Here is a 21,146-nt window from a genome sequence, read left to right as displayed (position 1 = left end):
CGGATGGATGGATGGATGGACGGATGGATGGATGGACGGATGGACGGATGGATGGATGGACGGATGGATGGATGGATGGATGGATGGACGGATGGATGGATGGACAGATGGATGGATGGATGGATGGATGGATGGACGGATGGATGGATGGACAGATGGATGGATGGATGGATGGATGGATGGACGGATGGATGGATGGACGGATGGATGGATGGATGGATGGATGGATGGATGGATGGACGGACGGATGGATGGACGGATGGATGGATGGATGGATGGATGGATGGATGGATGGATGGACGGACGGATGGATGGATGGATGGATGGATGGATGGATGGACGGATGGATGGATGGATGGATGGACGGACGGACGGATGGATGGATGGATGGACGGATGGATGGATGGATGGATGGACGGACGGATGGATGGATGGATGGACGGATGGATGGATGGATGGATGGATGGACGGATGGATGGATGGACGGATGGACGGATGGATGGATGGACGGATGGATGGATGGATGGATGGACGGACGGATGGATGGATGGATGGACGGATGGATGGATGGATGGATGGATGGACGGATGGATGGACAGATGGATGGATGGATGGACGGACGGACGGACGGACGGATGGATGGATGGATGGATGGATGGATGGACGGATGGATGGATGGACGGACGGATGGACGGATGGACGGATGGACGGATGGACGGATGGATGGATGGACGGATGGATGGATGGATGGACGGATGGACGGACGGATGGACGGATGGATGGATGGATGGACGGACGGACGGACGGACGGATGGATGGATGGATGGACAGACGGACGGATGGACGGATGGATGGACGGATGGACGGACGGAACGCGCCCCAACGCAAACCCAACCCTTGGACCTGAGCTCTTTGCTTCGGCGTCTCCAAAGAGATGTGGCCATCGGCGGGGCGGTGCCGCGGGTGCCGTCAGGCCCTGCCGCAGGGCGCGGGGGCCGCGGCGGCAAGCTCCTCGTGCCGCTGCTCGCGGCTGCGGCGCCGGGCGTTCATGAAGAAGTTGGTGACGGTGGGGAGCCCCAGCCCCAGCTGGCGGGAGATGGAGGCCTGCAGCTCCTTGGAAGGGCGCCGGTTCTGCCGGAAGACGGCGCCCAGCGTGCGCCGCTGCAGCTCCGTGAAGACCAAGCGCGAGCGCTTGGGCACGGCGCCGCCCGCCCGCTCCTTGCGCCTGCAGGCTGGGAAAGGGAGACAAAGGAAAGGTCAGGGTGGAAGCGGCCCCGTCGCTACGGGCACCAGCCCCAGCCGGCACAGGGAAGGTGGGGATGCTCCATCCCAACGGCAGCGCTCCGCTCCCCATGGAACGCGGCAAAGCAGCCGGCAGGAGCTTGGGATTGCGACCCATGAGCCCGGTGATGGCGACCGATCCTAGCCCCAATCTTAACGGATCTTAAAGCGGCCTTAACGGCTGCTAGGGGGAGAACACGGAGTGCTGAGAGTGGAGCAGGTCCGGGCTTCAAACCAGCCTGGAAAGGATGGGAAGAGAGAGAATTCCATCGGGATGGGCCGGGCGTGGAATTGTCCCTCCTCAGCCCCAAATCAGGATCGAACCCACTCAGCTAAGGAATTAAGCTGTGGGCTTGGGATAGCGTTCCATGGGGCTCCTGGCCTGGGAGGGATGGCTTAGGGCACTCCAAGGAGAGGAGCGGGGCTCGGAGAGCACGGAATCATGGAATGGCTTGGAAGGGACCTGCAACGGGCAGGGGCAGCTTCCATGCGGGGCCTTCCCTCCTCAGGCACGGCACACGGATGCTTCCCCTTCTCGGCAGCTATTCCCTTTGGAATCCCAAGCCAGGAGCAAGGAATTTCATCCCCCAGAGCTCGAAGCGGCCCCTTTCCCCATCCCACGTTGTAGGAGGCGGCCCCAAGGAACGCGCCAGCCCAGCCCCGGGTACCACAGCATCCTCCCCATGGAGACAGGGATGCTGCAGGCAGCTTTGGCAGGCATTTCCCAGTCTTGGAATGGGAAGGACTTGGCATGGAAAGAAAAGGCCGGGAATGTAAAGGCAAGCAAGCACGGAGTCGGGATCGCGCCTTAGAGTGGGCTCGATGGGATAACTGGGATGGGATGGGTTGGGTTGGAAGGGACCCCTTCCAAAGAGCCCCCACATCCCTCCCATTCCCATGGCTTCCCGCTCAGACCGTGAGGTCCAATGGAGGCAGGGCCCTATGGGACCTTACGGGGTCATAAGGGCGGGATGAAGGCCTAATTCCCGACCGGAAGGCAGGGCACAAGGCTCCCATGGAACACAGGGATGGGGCAGGAGGTTGCTGGTGCATCCCCCCCCCCCAGCATCCCGATTTGCCCCATGGATCGCTCCAGCACAAGCCCTCCTCTACGAGGAATGGCTTCTATCTATAGGTAACACAAGGGATACGGAGGTTCCCATCCCATAATACTTAGCTGCAGACCGCACCGGCTACAGCACCCCCCCCCCCAAGCCTTCCCTATGGACACCCCCAGCCCACTCTCCTCTTCCTTCTCCCACATCCCCCTGATCCCAACCAATCCCAGCATTCCCCTTTAGCCCGCATCCCTCTCTCCCTTCCCAACGCTCCCTCCCTCCCCCAGCATCCCCCCCCCCCCCGCTTCCCCACATCCCCCTGCTCCCCCATTCCCAATCACCCGCCGATCCCTTCCGTCCCCCCCATTCCCGACATCCCTCCCGCTTGCTCCCCGCTCCCGCCGCTGTCCGCGGTGCTGAAGCCGGCGCTAACCGGAACGGAAGGGATGGGAGGGAAGGGAAAACGGGAGCAGGAAGGGGGAAAAAGGGGGAAAAGGAGGGAAAAAGAGGGATAAAATGGAAGAGCGAGTGTCGAATATAAAGGACCTTAAAGCTCGTCTCGATCCAAGGGGGACTCCTTCCCTAGGGGCTTGCTCCAAGCCCTGCCCGCCATTCCAGGGATGGGGCAGCCCCAGCATTCCCGGTTTTCTGCCCCAGAAACACGGCTCCATAGGGAAACCCCGGCCTGGGCAAGGCAAGCAGGGCTGGAAACGGGGCAGCTCAATGCAAGCCGTGGGGCATTGAGGCTCTTTCCATCCCTCCCTGTTGCCCGCATTGATCCCAAAGCCTGCATTGATCCCAAAGGCACCCGGCACTCCGGACAGCCGGGAGGGGCTGGAATAACGGGAATGCCGTCCCACATCCCATCGGCACCCCCGTGTCCATCCCATGGGCTCCACGCAGGGAAGCGGGCGCTGCGGGAAGCACAATGCGGGATGGGGTCGGAACCCAAAGGACTGCGTGGGACTGGGTTTGGGACCTGGGATCCAGCATCTCTCATCCTGCATCCCGCATCCCGCATCCTGCATCCCTCATCCTGCATCCCTCATCCCTCAGCCTTCATCCCACATCACTCAGCCTTCATCCCACATCCCTCAGCCTTCATCCCTCATCCTTCATCCCTCATCCCACATCCCTCATCCTTCATCCCTCATCTAGCACCCTGCATCCTTCATCCTGTATCCTTCATCCCTCATCCCTATCCCTCATCCTCATCCTTCATCCCTCATCCAGCATCTTGCACCCTTCATCCTGCATCCCTCATCCCTCATCTCTCATCCCTATCCCTCATCCTCATCCTTCATCCCTCATCCAGCATCTTGCACCCGGCATCCTGCATCCCTCATCCCTCATCCCTCATCCAGCATCCAGCATCCTGCATCCCTCATCCTTCATCCCTCATCCTGCATCCCTCATCCTGTATCCCTTATCCTGCATCCCTCATCCTTCATCCCTCATCCTGCATCCCTCATCCTTCATCCCTCATCCTGCATCCCTCATCCTGCATCCCTCATCCAGCATCCTGCATCCCTCATCCCTGCATCCCTCATCCCTGCATCCCTCATCCCGCATCTCTCATCCCTGCATCCTTCATCCCTCATCCCTCATCCCTGCATCCCCCACCCCTCACCCCTCACTGAAGAAGGGGGGGCTCCCGTTACCTGGAGGGACGGAGGGAGGGGTGGGATTCGTGTCCCCGTTAGAACAATGGGGGCCTCTGCTCCCGTCGCCCACACCAGGAGGCTCCCGCTCCCCCCGTTCCCCCCCCGCCGGTGCTCCCGGTACCTGCGAGCCTCAGCGCCGCCACCCGCTGTCCCTCGGGCTCCTGCAGCCACTTCCACATCCTGCGGAAGGTTTCGCGGCCGGCTTTGAGCTTGCTCCAGGGCCTGGGGTTCCGGAGCAGGTCGGAGAGGGTTCCCTGCGAGCGGCGGAGCACCCGCTGCGCGAACACGGCCTGCGGGATGCTGCAGCGCTTCAGCTCGGCCGCCACCCGCCCGGCCACCTCCCGCGTGTTCAGCTCCTCCGGTGCCCCGGACCCGGCCCCGCTCAGCAGCGGCGGCTCCGAGGCGAGGCCCCGCCGGGCCCCGGCCACCGGCCCCAGCGCCGCCTCCCTGCGGGGCGCGGAGAGGCCGAAGGCGGCGGCGAGGCTCGGGGCGGGCGGCGGGGGCCGGAGCTTGGCCGGCGGCAGCAGCGCCGCGTAGGAGGCCCCCGGGGGGAGGCCGAGGCCCGGCTCGGAGCCGCTCGGCAGCGAGCACAGCCCCGGCGGGAGAGACCGCACCGGAACGGAGCCGCAGCCGGAGCCGGAGCCGCCGCCCAGGATGGGGCCGTCGGGGCCCAGCGGCTCCAGCGGCAGCTCCGCGTTCATGGAGCAGGGACCGGGAACGGGAACGGGAACGGGAACGGGGGGGGGGGGGAACCGGGAACGGGAACGGGAACGGGAACGGGAACGGGAACGGGAACGGGAACGGGAACGGGAACGGGGGGGGGGGGGAACCGGGACCGGGACCGGGGCCGAGCGCCCGGAGCTGTCCAGGAGCGCAACGGGAGGGGGCGGGGCCTGAGAGAGCGCAGCGGCCAATGGGAGAGCGGGAGAGGGGAGGGGCGGGGCTTGGGGAGGGCGGGGTTAAAGGGACCGCGGGGAGACCGGGGAGCTGGGAGAGGGGGGAAAGGGAAAAGAAGGGGGGGAAAGGGAAAATAAATGGGAAAAAATTGGGAAAAAGCAGGAAAAAAGGGGGAAAATTGGGAAAAAGTGGGGAAAAAGTGGGGAAAAAAGGGGGAAAAAGGGGGAAAAAATGGGAAAAATGAGAAAAATTTGGAAAAATGAGAAAAAAGGGAAAAAGGGGAAAAAATGGGGAAAAATTAGGAAAAAGGGAGAAAAGGGGAAAAATGGGTAAAAAGGGAAAAGATGGGAAAAAATAGGAAAAATTGGGAAAAAAGGAAAAAACAGTATAGATTGGGAGAAAAGGGAAAAAATGGGGAAAAATCAGAAAAAAAGGTGGAGAAATGAGAAAAATTGGGAAAAAAGGGGAAAAATTGGGGAAAGAGGGAAAAAAGGGAAAAAGTGGGGGGAAAAGCAAAAAAAGGAAAAATGGGAAAAAGGGGGGAAAGGGAAAAAAGGGGGAAAATTGGGAAAAAGGGGGGAAAAGGGAAAAAAGAAAAAAGGAGAAGAGGGAAAAAGGGAAATGAGGAGATAGAAGGGGAAAGAAGGGGGAAAGGGAGGAAAAAAGGGGAGAAAAGGGGAAAGAAGGGAGAAGAAAGGGAGAAAGGGGGAAAACAAAGGAATAGGCATCGGAATAGGAAAAAGAATAGGAAAAGGGATAGGAAAAGGAATAGGAAAAGGGATAGGAAAAGGAATGGGAAAAGGAATGGGAAAAGGGATGGGAAAAGGAGGCCAGCACTTCCATTGCTCCTGGCTCCCATTGGCATCACCCCCCCTCCCCTTCCCTTGGTCCACGGCTCCCTGCTCCCGATCCCGCTGCCCCCACCCCTTTTCCCACCTCCCTGGGACCCCTCCATCAACCGGGATGCGGCTTCCAAAGCACAAGAAACCCGTTTATTGAAAACCAGAGCATTCCAGGTCGGGATTTGGCACACGATGCTGCAGGCACGCTCACACCACAGAAACCGCAGGGGCCCGGCTGCTTCCCCAAGGAATTCCATGGCATTCCCAGCCCGGGCCCGGGCCCTTGCTGAGCTTTAGGCAGTGCGAATCGGATGCTGCTCGGATACGGCGGAGGACGAAGGAGCTTTTAGCGCGACCACGGCGCCCTTTGCTTCCCAGCCCCATCTCCGGCAGTGGGTATCCAATGGGAATAACGAGCCATTCCCGCCTGGAAAAGCCGCTTCCCTTCTCCACGCTTCCGGCAGCCGGCGGATCCAGCTCATCCCAAAGGCTCCGCGTCTCATCCATGGAGGATGCAGGCAGTGAAGGTCCCAGGCCAAGCCAAGGGAAGGACCTGAAGGCAATCCCACTGCTTCCATTCCCGTGTCCATCCCTTCTCCATGGCTCCTGCTGCTGGCCCCGTCAGCCCAACGCCAGCTCCCAACGGCACCCGGCACCCATCCCGCTGGGAAAGGATGTTGCCCAAAGGGTGGTACCCAAAGGATGCTGCCCAAAGGGTGGTACCCAAAGGAAGCTGCCCAAAGGGTGGCACCCAAAGGATGCTGCCCAAAGGATGGTACCCAAAGGATGCTGCCCAAAGGGTGGCACCCAAAGGGTGGTACCCAAAGAGTGGTACCCAAAGGATGCTGCCCAAAGGGTGGTACCCAAAGGATGGCACCCAAAGGGTGGTACCCAAAGGATGCTGCCCAAAGGGTGGTACCCAAAGGATGCTGCCCAAAGGATGGTACCCAAAGGATGCTGCCCAAAGGGTGGTACCCAAAGGGTGGTACCCAAAGGATGCTGCCCAAAGGATGGTACCCAAAGGGTGGTACCCAAAGGATGCTGCCCAAAGGATGGCACCCAAAGGATGCTGCCCAAAGGATGGTACCCAAAGGATGCTGCCCAAAGGGTGGTATCCAAAGGATGGTACTCAAAGGATGCTGCCCAAAGGGTGGCACCCAAAGGATGCTGCCCAAAGGATGGTACCTAAAGGATGCTGCCCAACGGATGCTGCCCAAAGGATGGTACCCAAAGGATGGTACCCAAAGGGGTCTGCATCCCACCAGCTCCTTCCATGGGAGCTGATCCAGACTTAGAAGCATCGATAGGTCGACATTCCTTGAGCTTGTCTGGACATTCAGTTGGGACGGGAATGGATCCATCGGGAATTGGGCTGGGGAGAGCGGCAGGGCCAAAGAGAGGGGAAGGAAGAGTGGAACCAGCGGCGCCGCTTGTCCTGAGCCACAGGACTCTAGGCCGACGGTGTTCCCGGTGTTCCCCAGGCTGGAAGCGAGCGGGATATCACCAGCTTCCTGGGAACACCCGTGGCCAACGGGAATGTAGGGGCAGGGCAACCGGGAATGGCTTGAAAGTGCCCGAAGGGGGCCGGGGAGGAGGCTTTGGGATGCTCTTCCCTGTGAGGCGAAGACGGGATGATGCCTGCCTCATCCCATGGCAGCTTCCCAGCATCCCACCCGGCCTCCACCTTCTGCCTTCACCGTGGGCCTCAGCCCACCTTAGAGGTGGAGAAGTCCACGGGAAGGCATTCCAGCCGCAGGATTCCGCTGCCAGCCCTTCCCTCCTCGCCCAGGTCTCCATTCCCGGTTGGAACAAACCCAAGCGGTGCGAGGCGGCTTCCTCCAGGGTTCCATTGGGATCAACCCCTTGGCCACGCTCCGAGCATCCCAAGGGGCCTGTAGGGCTTTGGGATGCTGGCTCCTTCATCCCGAAGCGTTGGGAAGCCCGCGGTGCGGCCACCCCGAAGAGGTGGGAAGAGCAACAAGGACGCGGACGGCAGCGGCACCGGCACGGCATGACCAGGCGGGGAGACGAGAGGCGCGAGGGACAGCGAGCACGGAGAGCCGGAATGCTTGGAATAGCGAGGAGGGAATCCCCCATGGAAGCCTCCGGGCGGCTTCCAGGCCCTAAAGCGAGGCTGGCGACGGGTCTTCATCAGGGACATGGAGGGATGGGGGCAAGGGAATGGGATCAGCTTGCACCAGGGGGTGGTCTCCGGCAGGAATTCCTTACAAAGAGGGGGCAGAGGCACTGGAAGTGGCTGCCCGAGGAAGCTGGGAATGTCCCATCCCCGGCAGCGTCCAAGGATGGGGCTTGGAGCAACGCGGTCCATGATCCCTTCCGACCCATTCCATGGCTCCCGTGGATGGGAAGGAAGAAGGGCCAGCCTCGCCTGGGCTCTTCCAAGAGGGATAAGGAACACCTCCCCGCGGTCCGAACCGCGTCGGGAGCTCTTCCAACCCGGCGCCTTCGGGAACGGGGGATGAAGGATGAGGGGCCAAAGGGAGCATTCCCGGCTCTGACGGAGGCAAGGGGCAGCCGAGTACGGAATGCTGAGAGAGGAGAAGCGCCTTCAAGCCTCCAACTCAACGGAAGCGCCACCGGCTTCATCCCGGAGCGGCCGGAATCGCGCGGCTTCCCAAGCCCTCGGGCAAAGCAGGGATAACGGGAAGGCAGGAGGGAGGAAAAGCACGGGGAAAAGGCCTTGAGGCTGGGATCCAACGGGGAAGGAAGGCATCGCCGCCGCCGCCGCCTCAGGCGCAGGGGGCCAAGGTGAGGCGGGCCAGTCCGTCCCCGTGCATGCGGACGAGGAGCTGGAATTCCGCCGGGAGCTGGTGGGATTCCTGCCACTTGGTGGTGAACTTGGTGCCCTTCTTGTCGTAGTAGTGGTAGGGCAGCTCCTGGCGGCTGCTGGGGTCCAGGGCGAAGGGCCAGAAGCCGTAGAGGTGGATGCGGTCGCAGAGGGCCGAGGCCAGCGTGTAGACGAGGATGCCCGTGCTGAGCCGCTTGGGGGAGAGGTGCTTGTTCCGCCAGTACCTGCGGCCCAAGGGAAGAGCGCCGTCAGGAATGGGGGGGGGGAAACGGGGGGGAAAGGTTGGGATAAAGGTTGGGATAAAGGGTGGGATGGGTTGGGAAAGGTTGGGAAGGTTGGAACAGGTTGGAACAGGTTGGGAAGGGTTGGGAAAGGTTGGGATAAAGGTTGGAATGGGTTGGGAAAGGTTGGGATAAAGGTTGGGAAGGGTTGGGAAGGTTGGAACAGGTTGGGAAAGGTTGGGAAAGGTTGGGATAAAGGTTGGGATAAAGGTTGGGAAGGGTTGGGAAGGTTGGGAAGGGTTGGGAAGGGTTGGGAAAAGTTGGGAAAGGTTGGGAAAGGTTGGAACAGGTTGGAACAGGTTGGAACAGGTTGGAACAGGTTGGGAAGGGTTGGGAAAGGTTGGGATAAAGGTTGGAATGGGTTAGGAAAGGTTGGGAAGGTTGGGAAAGGTTGGGAAAGGTTGGGATAAAGGTTGGAATGGGTTGGGAAAGGTTGGAAAAGGTTGGGAAGGTTGGGAAAGGTTGGGAAAGGTTGGGAAAGGTTGGAACAGGTTGGGAAAGGATGGAAAAGGTTGGGAAGGTTGGGAAAGGATGGAACAGGTTGGAAAGGGTTGGAACACGTTGGGAAAGGTTGGGAAAGGACGGAAAGGGTTGGGAAAGGTTTTAAAAGGTTGGGAAAGGTTTTAAAAGGTTGTGAAAGGTTGGAAAGGATGGAAAAGGTTGAGAAAGGATGGAAAAGGGTTTGAAAAGGTTGGAACAGGTTGGGAAAGGATGGAAAGGGTTGGGAAAGGATGGAAAAGGTTAGGAAAGGTTGGGATAAAGGTTGGAAAGGGTTGGGAAAGGTGGGGAAAGAAGGTTGGAAAAAGTTGGGAAAGGTTGGAACAGATTGGGAAGGGTTGGGAAAGGTTGGGACAGGTTGGAAAAGGTTGAAAAAGATTGGGAATGGATGGAACAAGTTGGAAAAGGTTGGGAAGGGTTGGAACACATTGGGAAAGGTTTGGAAAAGTTGTAAAAGGATGGAAAAGGGTTTGAAAATGTTGGAACAGGTTGGGAAAGGTGGGAAAGGTTGGAACAGATTGGGAAAGGTTGGGAAAGGTTAGAAAAGATTGGGAAAGGTTGGAAAAGGATGAAAAAGGGTTTGAAAAGGTTGGAACCGGTTGGGAAAGGTTGGAAAAGGTTGGGAAAGGTTGGAAAAGTTTGGGAAATATTGGGAAAGGTTGGAAAAGGTTGGGAAAGGTTGGAAAAGTTTGGGAAACATTGGGAAAGGTTGGGAAAGCCCAAATCGAACCATTCCCTCCTCATCCCACCACTAACCCACAGCAACGGCGATGGGAAGGCCTTCCGGAAGCAATTCCCCATGGAAGCAAGGGGGTTCAAGCCAAGCCAAGCCAAGCCAACCCCTCCAGCCCGTACCTGTTGACGTGCTGCATGATGTTGCCCGGCCACGCCAGCTGCACCTTGAGCTGCCCGCGGTGCTCCACAAAGAAGTCCACCAAGGTCCGGGTGACGGTGGCCGAGGTGTGGAAGAAGAAAGCCGGGATCCACAGGATGGCCCCGTCGAGCTTCTGGAGGCTCAGGAAGAAGTTGTTGCGGTCCTGGATGGTGAGCAGGTTGTTGTAGTACTTCTCCAGGATGCTGGGGTTGAAGGTGGTCAGGTTGGTCTTCCGGCCCACGTCCCGCTGGAAGGCCTCGGTGGGCGCGAAGTTGCAGCGGAAGACGAAGTCGGCGGCGTCGATGGCGCGGCCGCAGCGGCTCCCGGTGAGGATCCCGCCGTTCCCCACCACGGCGCAGGTGTTGTAGTGCTTGTCCAGCACGGGGGAGGCGTCGGGAAGCAGCGAGCGGAAGTTGGCGCTCACCGAGAAGACGTACTTGTGGCTCGAGTAGTCGTAGTGCAGGAGCTGCCCGATGCGCACGCGGCTCTTGGTCAGCGAGAAGTTCTGGATGACGTCCACGTGCTGGAGGATCTCCTGCCTGCAGCGAGAGGCAAACGGGGAGCTCATTCCCCTCTTCCCACCCCTTTGCCACCCGAACTTCCCTTTCTCCATCATCGATCCAGGGGGAAACGCGGCCCAAGCTCAACGAGCAGGATCCCATTGGCTAGCCTTCCTTCTGACCCACCAGCATGGTCCAGGCTCAACGACCAAGGTCCCATTGGCTAGCCTTCCTTCTGACCCACCAGCATGATCCAAGTTGACCGACCAAGATCCCATTGGCTAGCCTTCCTTCTGGCCCACCAGCATGGTCCAGGCTCAACGACCAAGATCCCATTGGCTAGCCTTCCTTCCGACCCACCAGCATGGTCCAGGCTCAACGACCAAGATCCCATTGGCTAGCCTTCCTTCCGACCCACCAGCATGGTCCAAGCTGACCGACCGAGATCCCATTGGCTAGCCTTCCTTCCGGCCCACCAGCATGATCCAAGTTGACCAACCAAGATCCCATTGGCTAGCCTTCCTTCCGACCCACCAGCATGGTCCAAGCTCAACGACCAAGATCCCATTGGCTAGCCTTCCTTCTGGCCCACCAGCATGATCCAAGTTGACCAACCAAGATCCCATTGGCTAGCCTTCCTTCTGGCCCACCAGCATGGTCCAAGCCCAACGACCAAGATCCCATTGGCTAGCCTTCCTTCTGACCCACCAGCATGGTTCAAACTCAACGACCAAGATCCTATTGGCTAGCCTTCCTTCTGGCCCACCAGCATGGTCCAGGCTCAGCAACCAAGATCCCATTGGCTAGCCTTCCTTCTGGCCCACCAGCATGGTCCAAGCTCAACAACCAAGATCCCATTGGCTAGCCTTCCTTCTGACCCACCAGCATGATCCAAGTTGACCAACCAAGATCCCATTGGCTAGCCTTCCTTCTGACCCACCAGCATGGTCCAAGCTCAACGACCAAGATCCCATTGGCTAGCCTTCCTTCTGGCCCACCAGCATGGTCCAAGCCCAACGACCAAGATCCCATTGGCTAGCCTTCCTTCTGGCCCACCAGCATGGTCCAAGCTCAACGACCAAGATCCCATTGGCTAGCCTTCCTTCTGGCCCACCAGCATGATCCAAGTTGACCAACCAAGATCCCATTGGCTAGCCTTCCTTCTGACCCACCAGCATGGTTCAAGCTCAACGACCAAGATCCCATTGGCTAGCCTTCCTTCTGGCCCATCAGCATGGTCCAAGCTGACCGACCAAGATCCCATTGGCTAGCCTTCCTTCTGACCCACCAGCATGATCCAAGCTCAACGACCAAGATCCCATTGGCTAGCCTTCCTTCTGGCCCACCAGCATGGTCCAAGCTGACCAACCAAGATCCCATTGGCTAGCCTTCCTTCCGACCCACCAGCATGGTCCAAGCTGACCGACCAAGATCCCATTGGCTAGCCTTCCTTCTGGCCCACCAGCATGGTCCAAGCCCAACGACCAAGATCCCATTGGCTAGCCTTCCTTCTGGCCCACCAGCATGGTCCAAGTTGACCAACCAAGATCCCATTGGCTAGCCTTCCTTCTGACCCACCAGCATGATCCAAGTTGACCAACCAAGATCCCATTGGCTAGCCTTCCTTCTGGCCCACCAGCATGGTCCAAGTTGACCAACCAAGATCCCATTGGCTAGCCTTCCTTCTGACCCACCAGCATGATCCAAGTTGACCAACCAAGATCCCATTGGCTAGCCTTCCTTCTGACCCACCAGCATGGTCCAACCTCAACAACCAAGATCCCATTGGCTAGCCTTCCTTCTGGCCCACCAGCCACATCCTCTGCTCATTCCCATCGGCACGGATGGCCCGAGGCGTTTGGGAGGACACAATTCCAGTCTCCATTTTTGGGGGGGGGGGGGGTGGTTTGATGGGTAACGGATCCCATGGGATCCCATTGGATGCCCACGGATCCCATGGACGGATGGAATCAGCAGCTCCGGTTGAGGCTCCAGGCATCCTCCAGCGCGGAAAAGCCTTTTAGGATGGGCGAACCCAAGGGGAGGACGGAAGGGGACCCCGGGGGAAGGGGGGGATGCAGGGCTCACCTCTGCTGGGCGAAGGCCGTCCGGTTGAAGACCCACTTGGAGGGCTTCTCCTGCAGCTCCTGGCTCAGGGAATGGGTGATGGGGACAAAGGAGGGGTCCAGGAACTTGAGCGCGAACTGGGACCTGGGGAAGCGGGAGCAGGGATGCGGTAGCGGCCCTTCAGCACCACGGACAGCGCCCGCGCAGGGATAGGCTGGGGGAGGCGGGGCGGGATGCAGCGGGATGCACTGGGATGCACTGGGATAGATGGGGTTGGGATGCATTGGGATGCACTGGGATGCACTGGGATAGATGGGGTTGGGATGCATCGGGATGCATCGGGATGCATTGGGATGCACTGGGATAGATGGGGTTGGGATGCACCGGGATGCATTGGGATGCACTGGGATAGATGGGGTTGGGATGCAGCGGGATGCAGCGGGATGCAGCGGGATGCACTGGGATAGATGGGGTTGGGAGGCACCGGGATGCATTGGGATGCACTGGGATGCACTGGGATAGATGGGGTTGGGATGCATCGGGATGCATCGGGATGCATTGGGAGGCAGTGGGATGCACTGGGATAGATGGGGGCGGGATGCACCAGGATGCATTGGGATGCATTGGGATGCACTGGGATGCACTGGGATGCACCGGGATGCACTGGGATGCATTGGGATGCACCGGGATGCACTGGGATGCATTGGGATGCACCGGGATGCATTGGGATGCACTGGGATGCATTGGGATGCACTGGGATGCTCTAGGATGCATTGGGATGCATTGGGATGCACTGGGATGCACTGGGATAGATGGGGTTGGGATGCACCGGGATGCATTGGGATGCACTGGGATAGATGGGGTTGGGATGCATTGGGATGCAGCGGGATGCACCGGGATGCATTGGGATGCACTGGGATAGATGGGGTTGGGATGCAGCGGGATGCACCGGGATGCACTGGGATAGATGGGGTTGGAATGCATCAGGATGCACCGGGATGCATTGGGATGCACTGGGATAGATGGGGTTGGGATGCATCGGGATGCACCAGGATGCATTGGGATGCACTGGGATGCACTGGGATAGATGGGGTTGGAATGCATCGGGATGCACCGGGATGCATTGGGGTGCACTGGGATAGATGGGGTTGGGATGCACCGGGATGCATCGGGATGCATTGGGATACATTGGGATGCACTGGGATAGATGGGGGCGGGATGCAATGGGATGCACTGGGATAGACAGGGTCAGGATGCACCGGGATGCCCCAAGCCAGGCCGGCTGGTACCGATTCCCCCCCCCCTTGCTCCCCCATTATCCCCCGCGGTGCCAACACCGCACACGGTGGTGCTGGCGATGATGATGATGGTGATGGTGATGGTGATGATGATGATGATGATGATGATGATGGTGATGATGATGATGATGATGATGGTGATGATGGTGATGATGATGATGGTGATGATGATGATGATGATGATGATGGTGATGATGGGGGGGGAGGGGGATGATCCAAGGGTCTCCTGCTCACCTGAATCCCGCCTGGAACATGTACATGCGGGGGCCGGCGGCGCGGGGGGGCCCGAAGGCGCTGTCCTTGCGCAGGGCCGCGTAGCTGAGCAGCGAGAGGATGAGGAGGGCGATGCTGAGCATGACGAGCCCCAGCACGCTGGCGAGGCGCAGCATCCTGCAGCTCCGCATGCTGCGGCCCGGGGACAGGGGGGGCACGGACACGGCACCCACCCCGTTACATGGGAGCCGATTCCAACGGGAGCCGAGCGGAAAATGGACGGGAGGAGGAGGAGGAGGAGGAGGAGGAGGAGGAAGGAGGGAGGGGAAATGGCAGCCGGGAAGGAACGGGAACGGCGCGGGGACGGCGCCGGCAACGGCCACGAGGTTGCGACGCCCCCCCCCCGGGGCCAGCCCCCGTTAAACCCAATGGGCTCCCCATTAAACCCAGTGCACCCCATTAGCCCCAATGCCCCCCCCATTAACCCTAATGCCCCCCCCATTAGCCCTAATACCCTTCCCATTAAGCCCAATGCCCCCCCATTAGCCCCAATGCCCCCCCATTAAGCCCAATGCCCCCCCATTAGCCCTAATACCCTTCCCATTAAGCCCAATGCCCTCCCATTGGCCCCAATGCCCCCCCATTAACCCCAATGCCCCCCATTAGTCCCAATGACCTCCATTTAGCCCCAATGCCCCCCCATTAGCCCCAATGACCTCCCCATTACCCCAATGCCCACCCTATTAGCCCCAATGTCCCCTCATTACCACACTGTGCCCCCCATTATCCCCAGTGCCCCCCCATTAGCCTCAATGCACCCCATTAGCCCCAATGCCCTCCCCATTGGCCCCAATGCCCCCCCATTAAGCCCATTGCCCCCCCATTAGCCCCAGTATGCCCCCCCATCAAGCCCAGTGCACCCCTATTAGCCCCAATGCCCCCCTCATTAAGCCCATTGACCCCCCCATTAACCCCAGTGCCCCCCCTTAACCCCAATGTCCCCCCATTAGCCCCAATGCCCCCCCATTAGCCCTAATACCCTTCCCATTAGCCCCAATGCCCCCCTCATTAAGCCCAGTTCCCTCTCATTAACCCCAATGCCGCCCCATTAAGCCCTAATACCCTTCCCATTAACCCCAATGCCTCCCATTAGCCCCAATGCCCCCCATTACCCCCAGTGTGCTCCTCCATTAAGCCCAGTGCCCTCCCCATTAAACCCAGTGCATCCCCCATTAACCCCAATGCCCCCCATTAGCCCCAATGCCTCTACATTAGCCCCAATGCCCCCCATTAACCCCAATGCCCCCCCATTAACCCCAATGCCCCCCATTAGCCCCAATGCCCCTCCATTAGCCCCAATGCCCTCCTCATTAAGCCCATTGCCCCCCCATTAGCCCCAATGCCCCCCACTAGCCCCAGTGTGCCCCTCCATTAGCCCCAATGCCCTCCCATTAGCCCCAATGCCCCCCATTAACCCCAATGCCCCCCATTAACCCCAATGCCCCCCCCATTAAGCCCAATACCCCTCCATTAGCCCCAGTGTGCCCCCCCATTAACCCCAATGCCCCCCCATTAGCCCCAATGCCCCCCCATTAAGCCCAGGGCACCCCCATTAGCCCCAGTGCCCCCCCATTAGCCCCAATGCCCTCCCCATTAAGCCCAATGCTCCCCTCATTAACCCCAATGCCCCCCATTACCCCCAGTGTGCCCCTCCATTAAGCCCAGTGCCCCCCCATTAGCCCCAATGCCTCCCCATTAAGCCCATTGCCCCCCTATTAGCCCCAGTGTGCCCCTCCATTAAGCCCAGTGCCCTTCCCATTAAGCCCAGTGCCCCCCATTAGCCCCAATGTCCCCCCATTAGCCCCACTGAGCCCCTCCATTAGCCCCAATGCCCCCCCATTAGCCCAAATGCCCCCCATCAAGCCCATTGCCCCCCCATTAGCCCCAATGCCCCCCTCATTAAGCCCATTGACCCCCCCATTAACCCCAGTGCCCCCCCTTAACCCCAATGACCCCCCATTAGCCCCAGTGCCCCCCCATTAGCCCTAATACCCTTCCCATTAGCCCCAATGCCCCCCTCATTAAGCCCAGTTCCCTCTCATTAACCCCAATGCCTCCCATTAGCCCCAATGTACCCCCATTACCCCCAGTGCCCTCCCCATTAAGCCCAGTGCATCCCCCATTAGCCCCAATGCCCCCCCATTAAGCCCATTGCCCCCCTATTAGCCCCAGTGTGCCCCTCCATTAAGCCCAGTGCCCTTCCCATTAGCCCCAATGCCCCCCCATTAGCCCCACTGAGCCCCTCCATTAAGCCCTATGCCCCCCATTAGCCCCTGTGTGCTCCTCCATTAAACCCAATGCCCCCCATTAGCCCCAATGCCCCCCCATTAGCCCCAATGTCCCCCCATTACCCCACTGTGCCCCCCCATTATCCCCAATGCTCTTCCATTAGCCTCAATGCCCTCCCATTAGCCCTAATCCCCCCCCATTTGCCCCATTGCCCCCCATTAGCCCCAATGCCCTCCCCATTAACCCCAATGCCCCCCCATTAGCCCCACTGCGCCCCCCTATTATCCCCAGTGCCCCCCCATTATCCCCAGTGCCCCCCCATTAACCCCAATGCCCTCCCCATTAAGCCCAATGCCCTCCCCATTAACCCATTGACCCCCCATTAGCCCCAATGCCCCCCCCATTAGCCCCACTGAGCCCCTCCATTAAGCCCAATGCACCCCATTAGCCTCAGTGCCCCCCCCATTAAGCCCAGTGCATCCCCCATTAGCCCCAATGCCCCCCCATTAGCCTCAATGCACCCCATTAACTCCAATGTCACCCCATTAGCCCCAATGCCCTCCCCATTAAGCCCAGTGCATCCCCTGTTAGCCCCACTGTGCCCCCCCATTAGCCCCAATGCCCCCCATTAGCCCCAATGCCCGCCCATTAGCCCCAATGCCCCCTCCATTAGCCCCAATGCCCCCCCATTAGCCCCAATCCCCCCCCATTAACCCCAATGTCCCCCATTAACCCCAATGCCCCCCATTAACCCCAATGCCCCCCATTAACCCCAATGCCCAACGGGATCATTCCCGCTGCTCCGGAGCCTTCATCCCAGAGCCAAAGCCCCTCTTCCCGGCTCCCCCCTTTTGGCCCTATGGGCTCCGGAGCAGGGGGGAGCCATCATTCCCAGGGGTGGGAATGGGGTCCCTGTCCTCCAAGAGCCTTCCCTAGGGACTTCCGAGCTCCACGGGAAGAGCATGGATCCGGGATGGGGAAACAGCTCTGTATCCCGGCGGATGAAGCCGTGGCCATTGGAAAAGTGGGAAGAGAGGAGGTGCCAGCCCCTTTTCCCAGCGGGAATAACACGAAGGCAACGTTTGCCCCACACATGCAGCCTTTATTCCCCCCCCAAATACAGCGAGATCCACGCACGGAGAGGCAGGAATTGCGGATGGGGCTGGAGGAGCATTCCCAAATCCTGGAGCTTCCCGCCCTCCGTGCCCTCGGAAGCGAGCACTTACACCGGGATGCGCCTGGAAGCAATGGGAACACCACAGGGAAGGCAGCTCCAGGCCGGATGCCACCGGGATGGGCACCGGGATGCGCCTGGAAGCACTGGGAACAGCGTGGGGAAGGCAGCTCCAGGCCGGATGCCACCGGGATGGGCACTGGGATGCGCCTGGAAGCAATGGGAACACCACAGGGAAGGCAGCTCCAGCCCGGATGCCACCGGGATGGGCACCGGGATGCGCCTGGAAGCAATGGGAACACCACAGGGAAGGCAGCTCCAGGCCGGATGCCACCGGGATGGGCACCGGGATGCGCCTGGAAGCAATGGGAACACCACAGGGAAGGCAGCTCCAGCCTGGATGCCACCGGGATGGGCACCGGGATGCGCCTGGAAGCAATGGGAACACCACAGGGAAGGCAGCTCCAGCCCCGATGCCACCGGGATGGGCACCGGGATGGGCCTGGAAGCAATGGGAACACCACAGGGAAGGCAGCTCCAGGCCGGATGCCACCGGGATGGGCACCGGGATGCGCCTGGAAGCAATGGGAACACCACAGGGAAGGCAGCTCCAGCCCGGATGCCACCGGGATGGGCACCAGGATGCGCCTGGAAGCAATGGGAACACCACAGGGAAGGCAGCTCCAGCCCGGATGCCACCGGGATGGGCACCAGGATGCGCCTGGAAGCAATGGGAACACCACAGGGAAGGCAGCTCCAGCCTGGATGCCACCGGGATGGGCACCGGGATGCGCCTGGAAGCAATGGGAACACCACAGGGAAGGCAGCTCCAGCCCGGATGCCACCGGGATGGGCACTGGGATGCGCCTGGAAGCAATGGGAACACCACAGGGAAGGCAGCTCCAGCCCGGATGCCACCGGGATGGGCACCAGGATGCGCCTGGAAGCAATGGGAACACCACAGGGAAGGCAGCTCCAGCCCGGATGCCACCGGGATGGGCACCAGGATGCGCCTGGAAGCAATGGGAACACCACAGGGAAGGCAGCTCCAGCCCGGATGCCACCGGGATGGGCCTGGAAGCAATGGGAACACCACAGGGAAGGCAGCTCCAGGCCGGATGCCACCGGGATGGGCACTGGGATGCGCCTGGAAGCAATGGGAACACCACAGGGAAGGCAGCTCCAGCCCGGATGCCACCGGGATGGGCACCGGGATGCGCCTGGAAGCAATGGGAACACCACAGGGAAGGCAGCTCCAGGCCGGATGCCACCGGGATGGGCACCGGGATGCGCCTGGAAGCAATGGGAACACCACAGGGAAGGCAGCTCCAGCCCGGATGCCACCGGGATGGGCCTGGAAGCAATGGGAACAGCACGGGGAAGGCAGCTCCAGCCCGGATGCCACCGGGATGGGCACCGGGATGCGCCTGGAAGCAATGGGAACACCACAGGGAAGGCAGCTCCAGCCCGGATGCCACCGGGATGGGCAATGGGATGTGCCTGGAAGCAATGGGAACAGCGTGGGGAAGGCAGCTCCAGCCCGGATGCCACCGGGATGGGCACCGGGATGCGCCTGGAAGCAATGGGAACACCACAGGGAAGGCAGCTCCAGCCCGGATGCCACCGGGATGGGCACCGGGATGCGCCTGGAAGCAATGGGAACACCACAGGGAAGGCAGCTCCAGCCCGGATGCCACCGGGATGGGCACCGGGATGCGCCTGGAAGCAATGGGAACACCACAGGGAAGGCAGCTCCAGGCCAGATGCCACCGGGATGGGCACCGGGATGCGCCTGGAAGCAATGGGAACACCACAGGGAAGGCAGCTCCAGCCCGGATGCCACCGGGATGGGCACTGGGATGCGCCTGGAAGCAATGGGAACACCACAGGGAACAGCGTGGGGAAGGCAGCTCCAGCCCCGATGCCACCGGGATGGGCACCGGGATGCGCCTGGAAGCAATGGGAACACCACAGGGAAGGCAGCTCCAGGCCGGATGCCACCGGGATGGGCACTGGGATGCGCCTGGAAGCAATGGGAACACCACAGGGAAGGCAGCTCCAGCCCGGATGCCACCGGGATGGGCACCGGGATGGGCCTGGAAGCAATGGGAACACCACAGGGAAGGCAGCTCCAGCCCGGATGCCACCGGGATGGGCACTGGGATGCGCCTGGAAGCAATGGGAACACCACAGGGAAGGCAGCTCCAGCCCGGATGCCACCGGGATGGGCACCGGGATGCGCCTGGAAGCAATGGGAACAGCGTGGGGAAGCAGCTCCAGCCCCGATGCCACCGGGATGGGCACTGGGATGCGCCTGGAAGCAATGGGAACACCACAGGGAAGGCAGCTCCAGCCCGGATGCCACCGGGATGGGCACTGGGATGCGCCTGGAAGCAATGGGAACACCACAGGGAAGGCAGCTCCAGCCCGGATGCCACCGGGATGGGCACTGGGATGCGCCTGGAAGCAATGGGAACACCACAGGGAAGGCAGCTCCAGGCCGGATGCCACCGGGATGGGCACTGGGTACCTACCGTGGGGCACGCTTCCCTACAGGGAATTCCAGCTTTTTTGGATGGATACGGGGGGGGTGCAGCTCGGAGGGGATAACACGGATCTGGCCCCACACCATAGACACGCATAGGGGGATGTGGGGAAGAGTCTCCTATAGGGATCCAGCTTGCTGCCAGGCGGGGCCAAAGCATTCCCAACGGGCTTCCTTCCTTCCCTATGGAACTCGGGAGGCGCTTCCCGACGCCAACGAGGGAGGGAGCAACGGGAGAAGCTCCGGAATGCCAAAGCAATGGAAGCTCATGGAGTCGGGGTCTTCCAAGGAGCTTTTTTTTGCCTCGCTCATGGAGACAACGCCGGAATTCCAGGAGTTTTCCCAGCCAGGAAAAGCTGCGGGATGCTTTAAGGAAGAGTTTTCCATAGTCCTAAACCTGGAGCAAGCCACGGGAAGCCGGGAGCGACGGGAGGAGAAGATCCCAGCGCCGCCTCAAGGGAACCGGGATCATCCCGATGGAAGCGAAGCGCTTCCCTGGAGCTCTTCCAACCACTTCCCTCGGCCTCCGTGCTCCAACCGCTACCTGGGAAAACACCCGGAGACACAAATATTCCCTCTTTTCCTTCCCCCCCCCTCTTTGAGGGATTTCGGAAGCACTTCCAAGTCTCTCCGGAGAGGGAACATCCCCTTCGGATGGGCGCATCCAAGGCAAGCTCTTCCCATCCCATCATTCCCGAGCGCCTGGAAAGGGGAAGCGGTTGGGACGAGGCTCCCGAGGCAACGGGGCTTGGAAACGCGTTGGGATGAGCTCCTCCTGCCGTCCCAAGGAGCGCGGTGCCCGGGTGCACCGGGAGGCGTTCGGGAGCGTCGGGAAGGCTGGAGATCCATCGGGAAT

The 21,146-nt window shown here is 60.4% G+C and overlaps 2 protein-coding genes across 2 annotated transcripts; both read right to left on the bottom strand.

The window, feature by feature from the left end:
• Positions 1-969: 969 nt before the first annotated feature.
• On the bottom strand, positions 970-4,704 carry ONECUT2 (one cut homeobox 2). Its single transcript, XM_062629323.1, has 2 exons — positions 4,125-4,704; positions 970-1,232 (listed from the first exon to the last, which is right to left on the bottom strand). The coding sequence occupies exons 1-2, from the start codon at positions 4,702-4,704 to the stop codon at positions 970-972; spliced, it is 843 nt and encodes a 280-aa protein (XP_062485307.1).
• Positions 4,705-8,492: 3,788 nt separating this feature from the next.
• ST8SIA3 (ST8 alpha-N-acetyl-neuraminide alpha-2,8-sialyltransferase 3) lies at positions 8,493-14,474 on the bottom strand. Its single transcript, XM_062629359.1, has 4 exons — positions 14,304-14,474; positions 12,793-12,915; positions 10,186-10,743; positions 8,493-8,775 (listed from the first exon to the last, which is right to left on the bottom strand). The coding sequence occupies exons 1-4, from the start codon at positions 14,471-14,473 to the stop codon at positions 8,493-8,495; spliced, it is 1,134 nt and encodes a 377-aa protein (XP_062485343.1). The 5' UTR covers position 14,474.
• Positions 14,475-21,146: the final 6,672 nt, after the last annotated feature.

The sequence above is a fragment of the Pezoporus occidentalis genome, unplaced genomic scaffold (genome assembly GCF_034315485.1).
Source record: "Pezoporus occidentalis ecotype Australia unplaced genomic scaffold, CSIRO_AGI_Poc_V1 ctg330, whole genome shotgun sequence".
In the NCBI taxonomy this organism is placed as follows: domain Eukaryota; kingdom Metazoa; phylum Chordata; class Aves; order Psittaciformes; family Psittacidae; genus Pezoporus; species Pezoporus occidentalis.
Note: the sequence above shows the minus strand (reverse complement) of the source record. Positions and strands in the feature narration are given on the sequence as shown.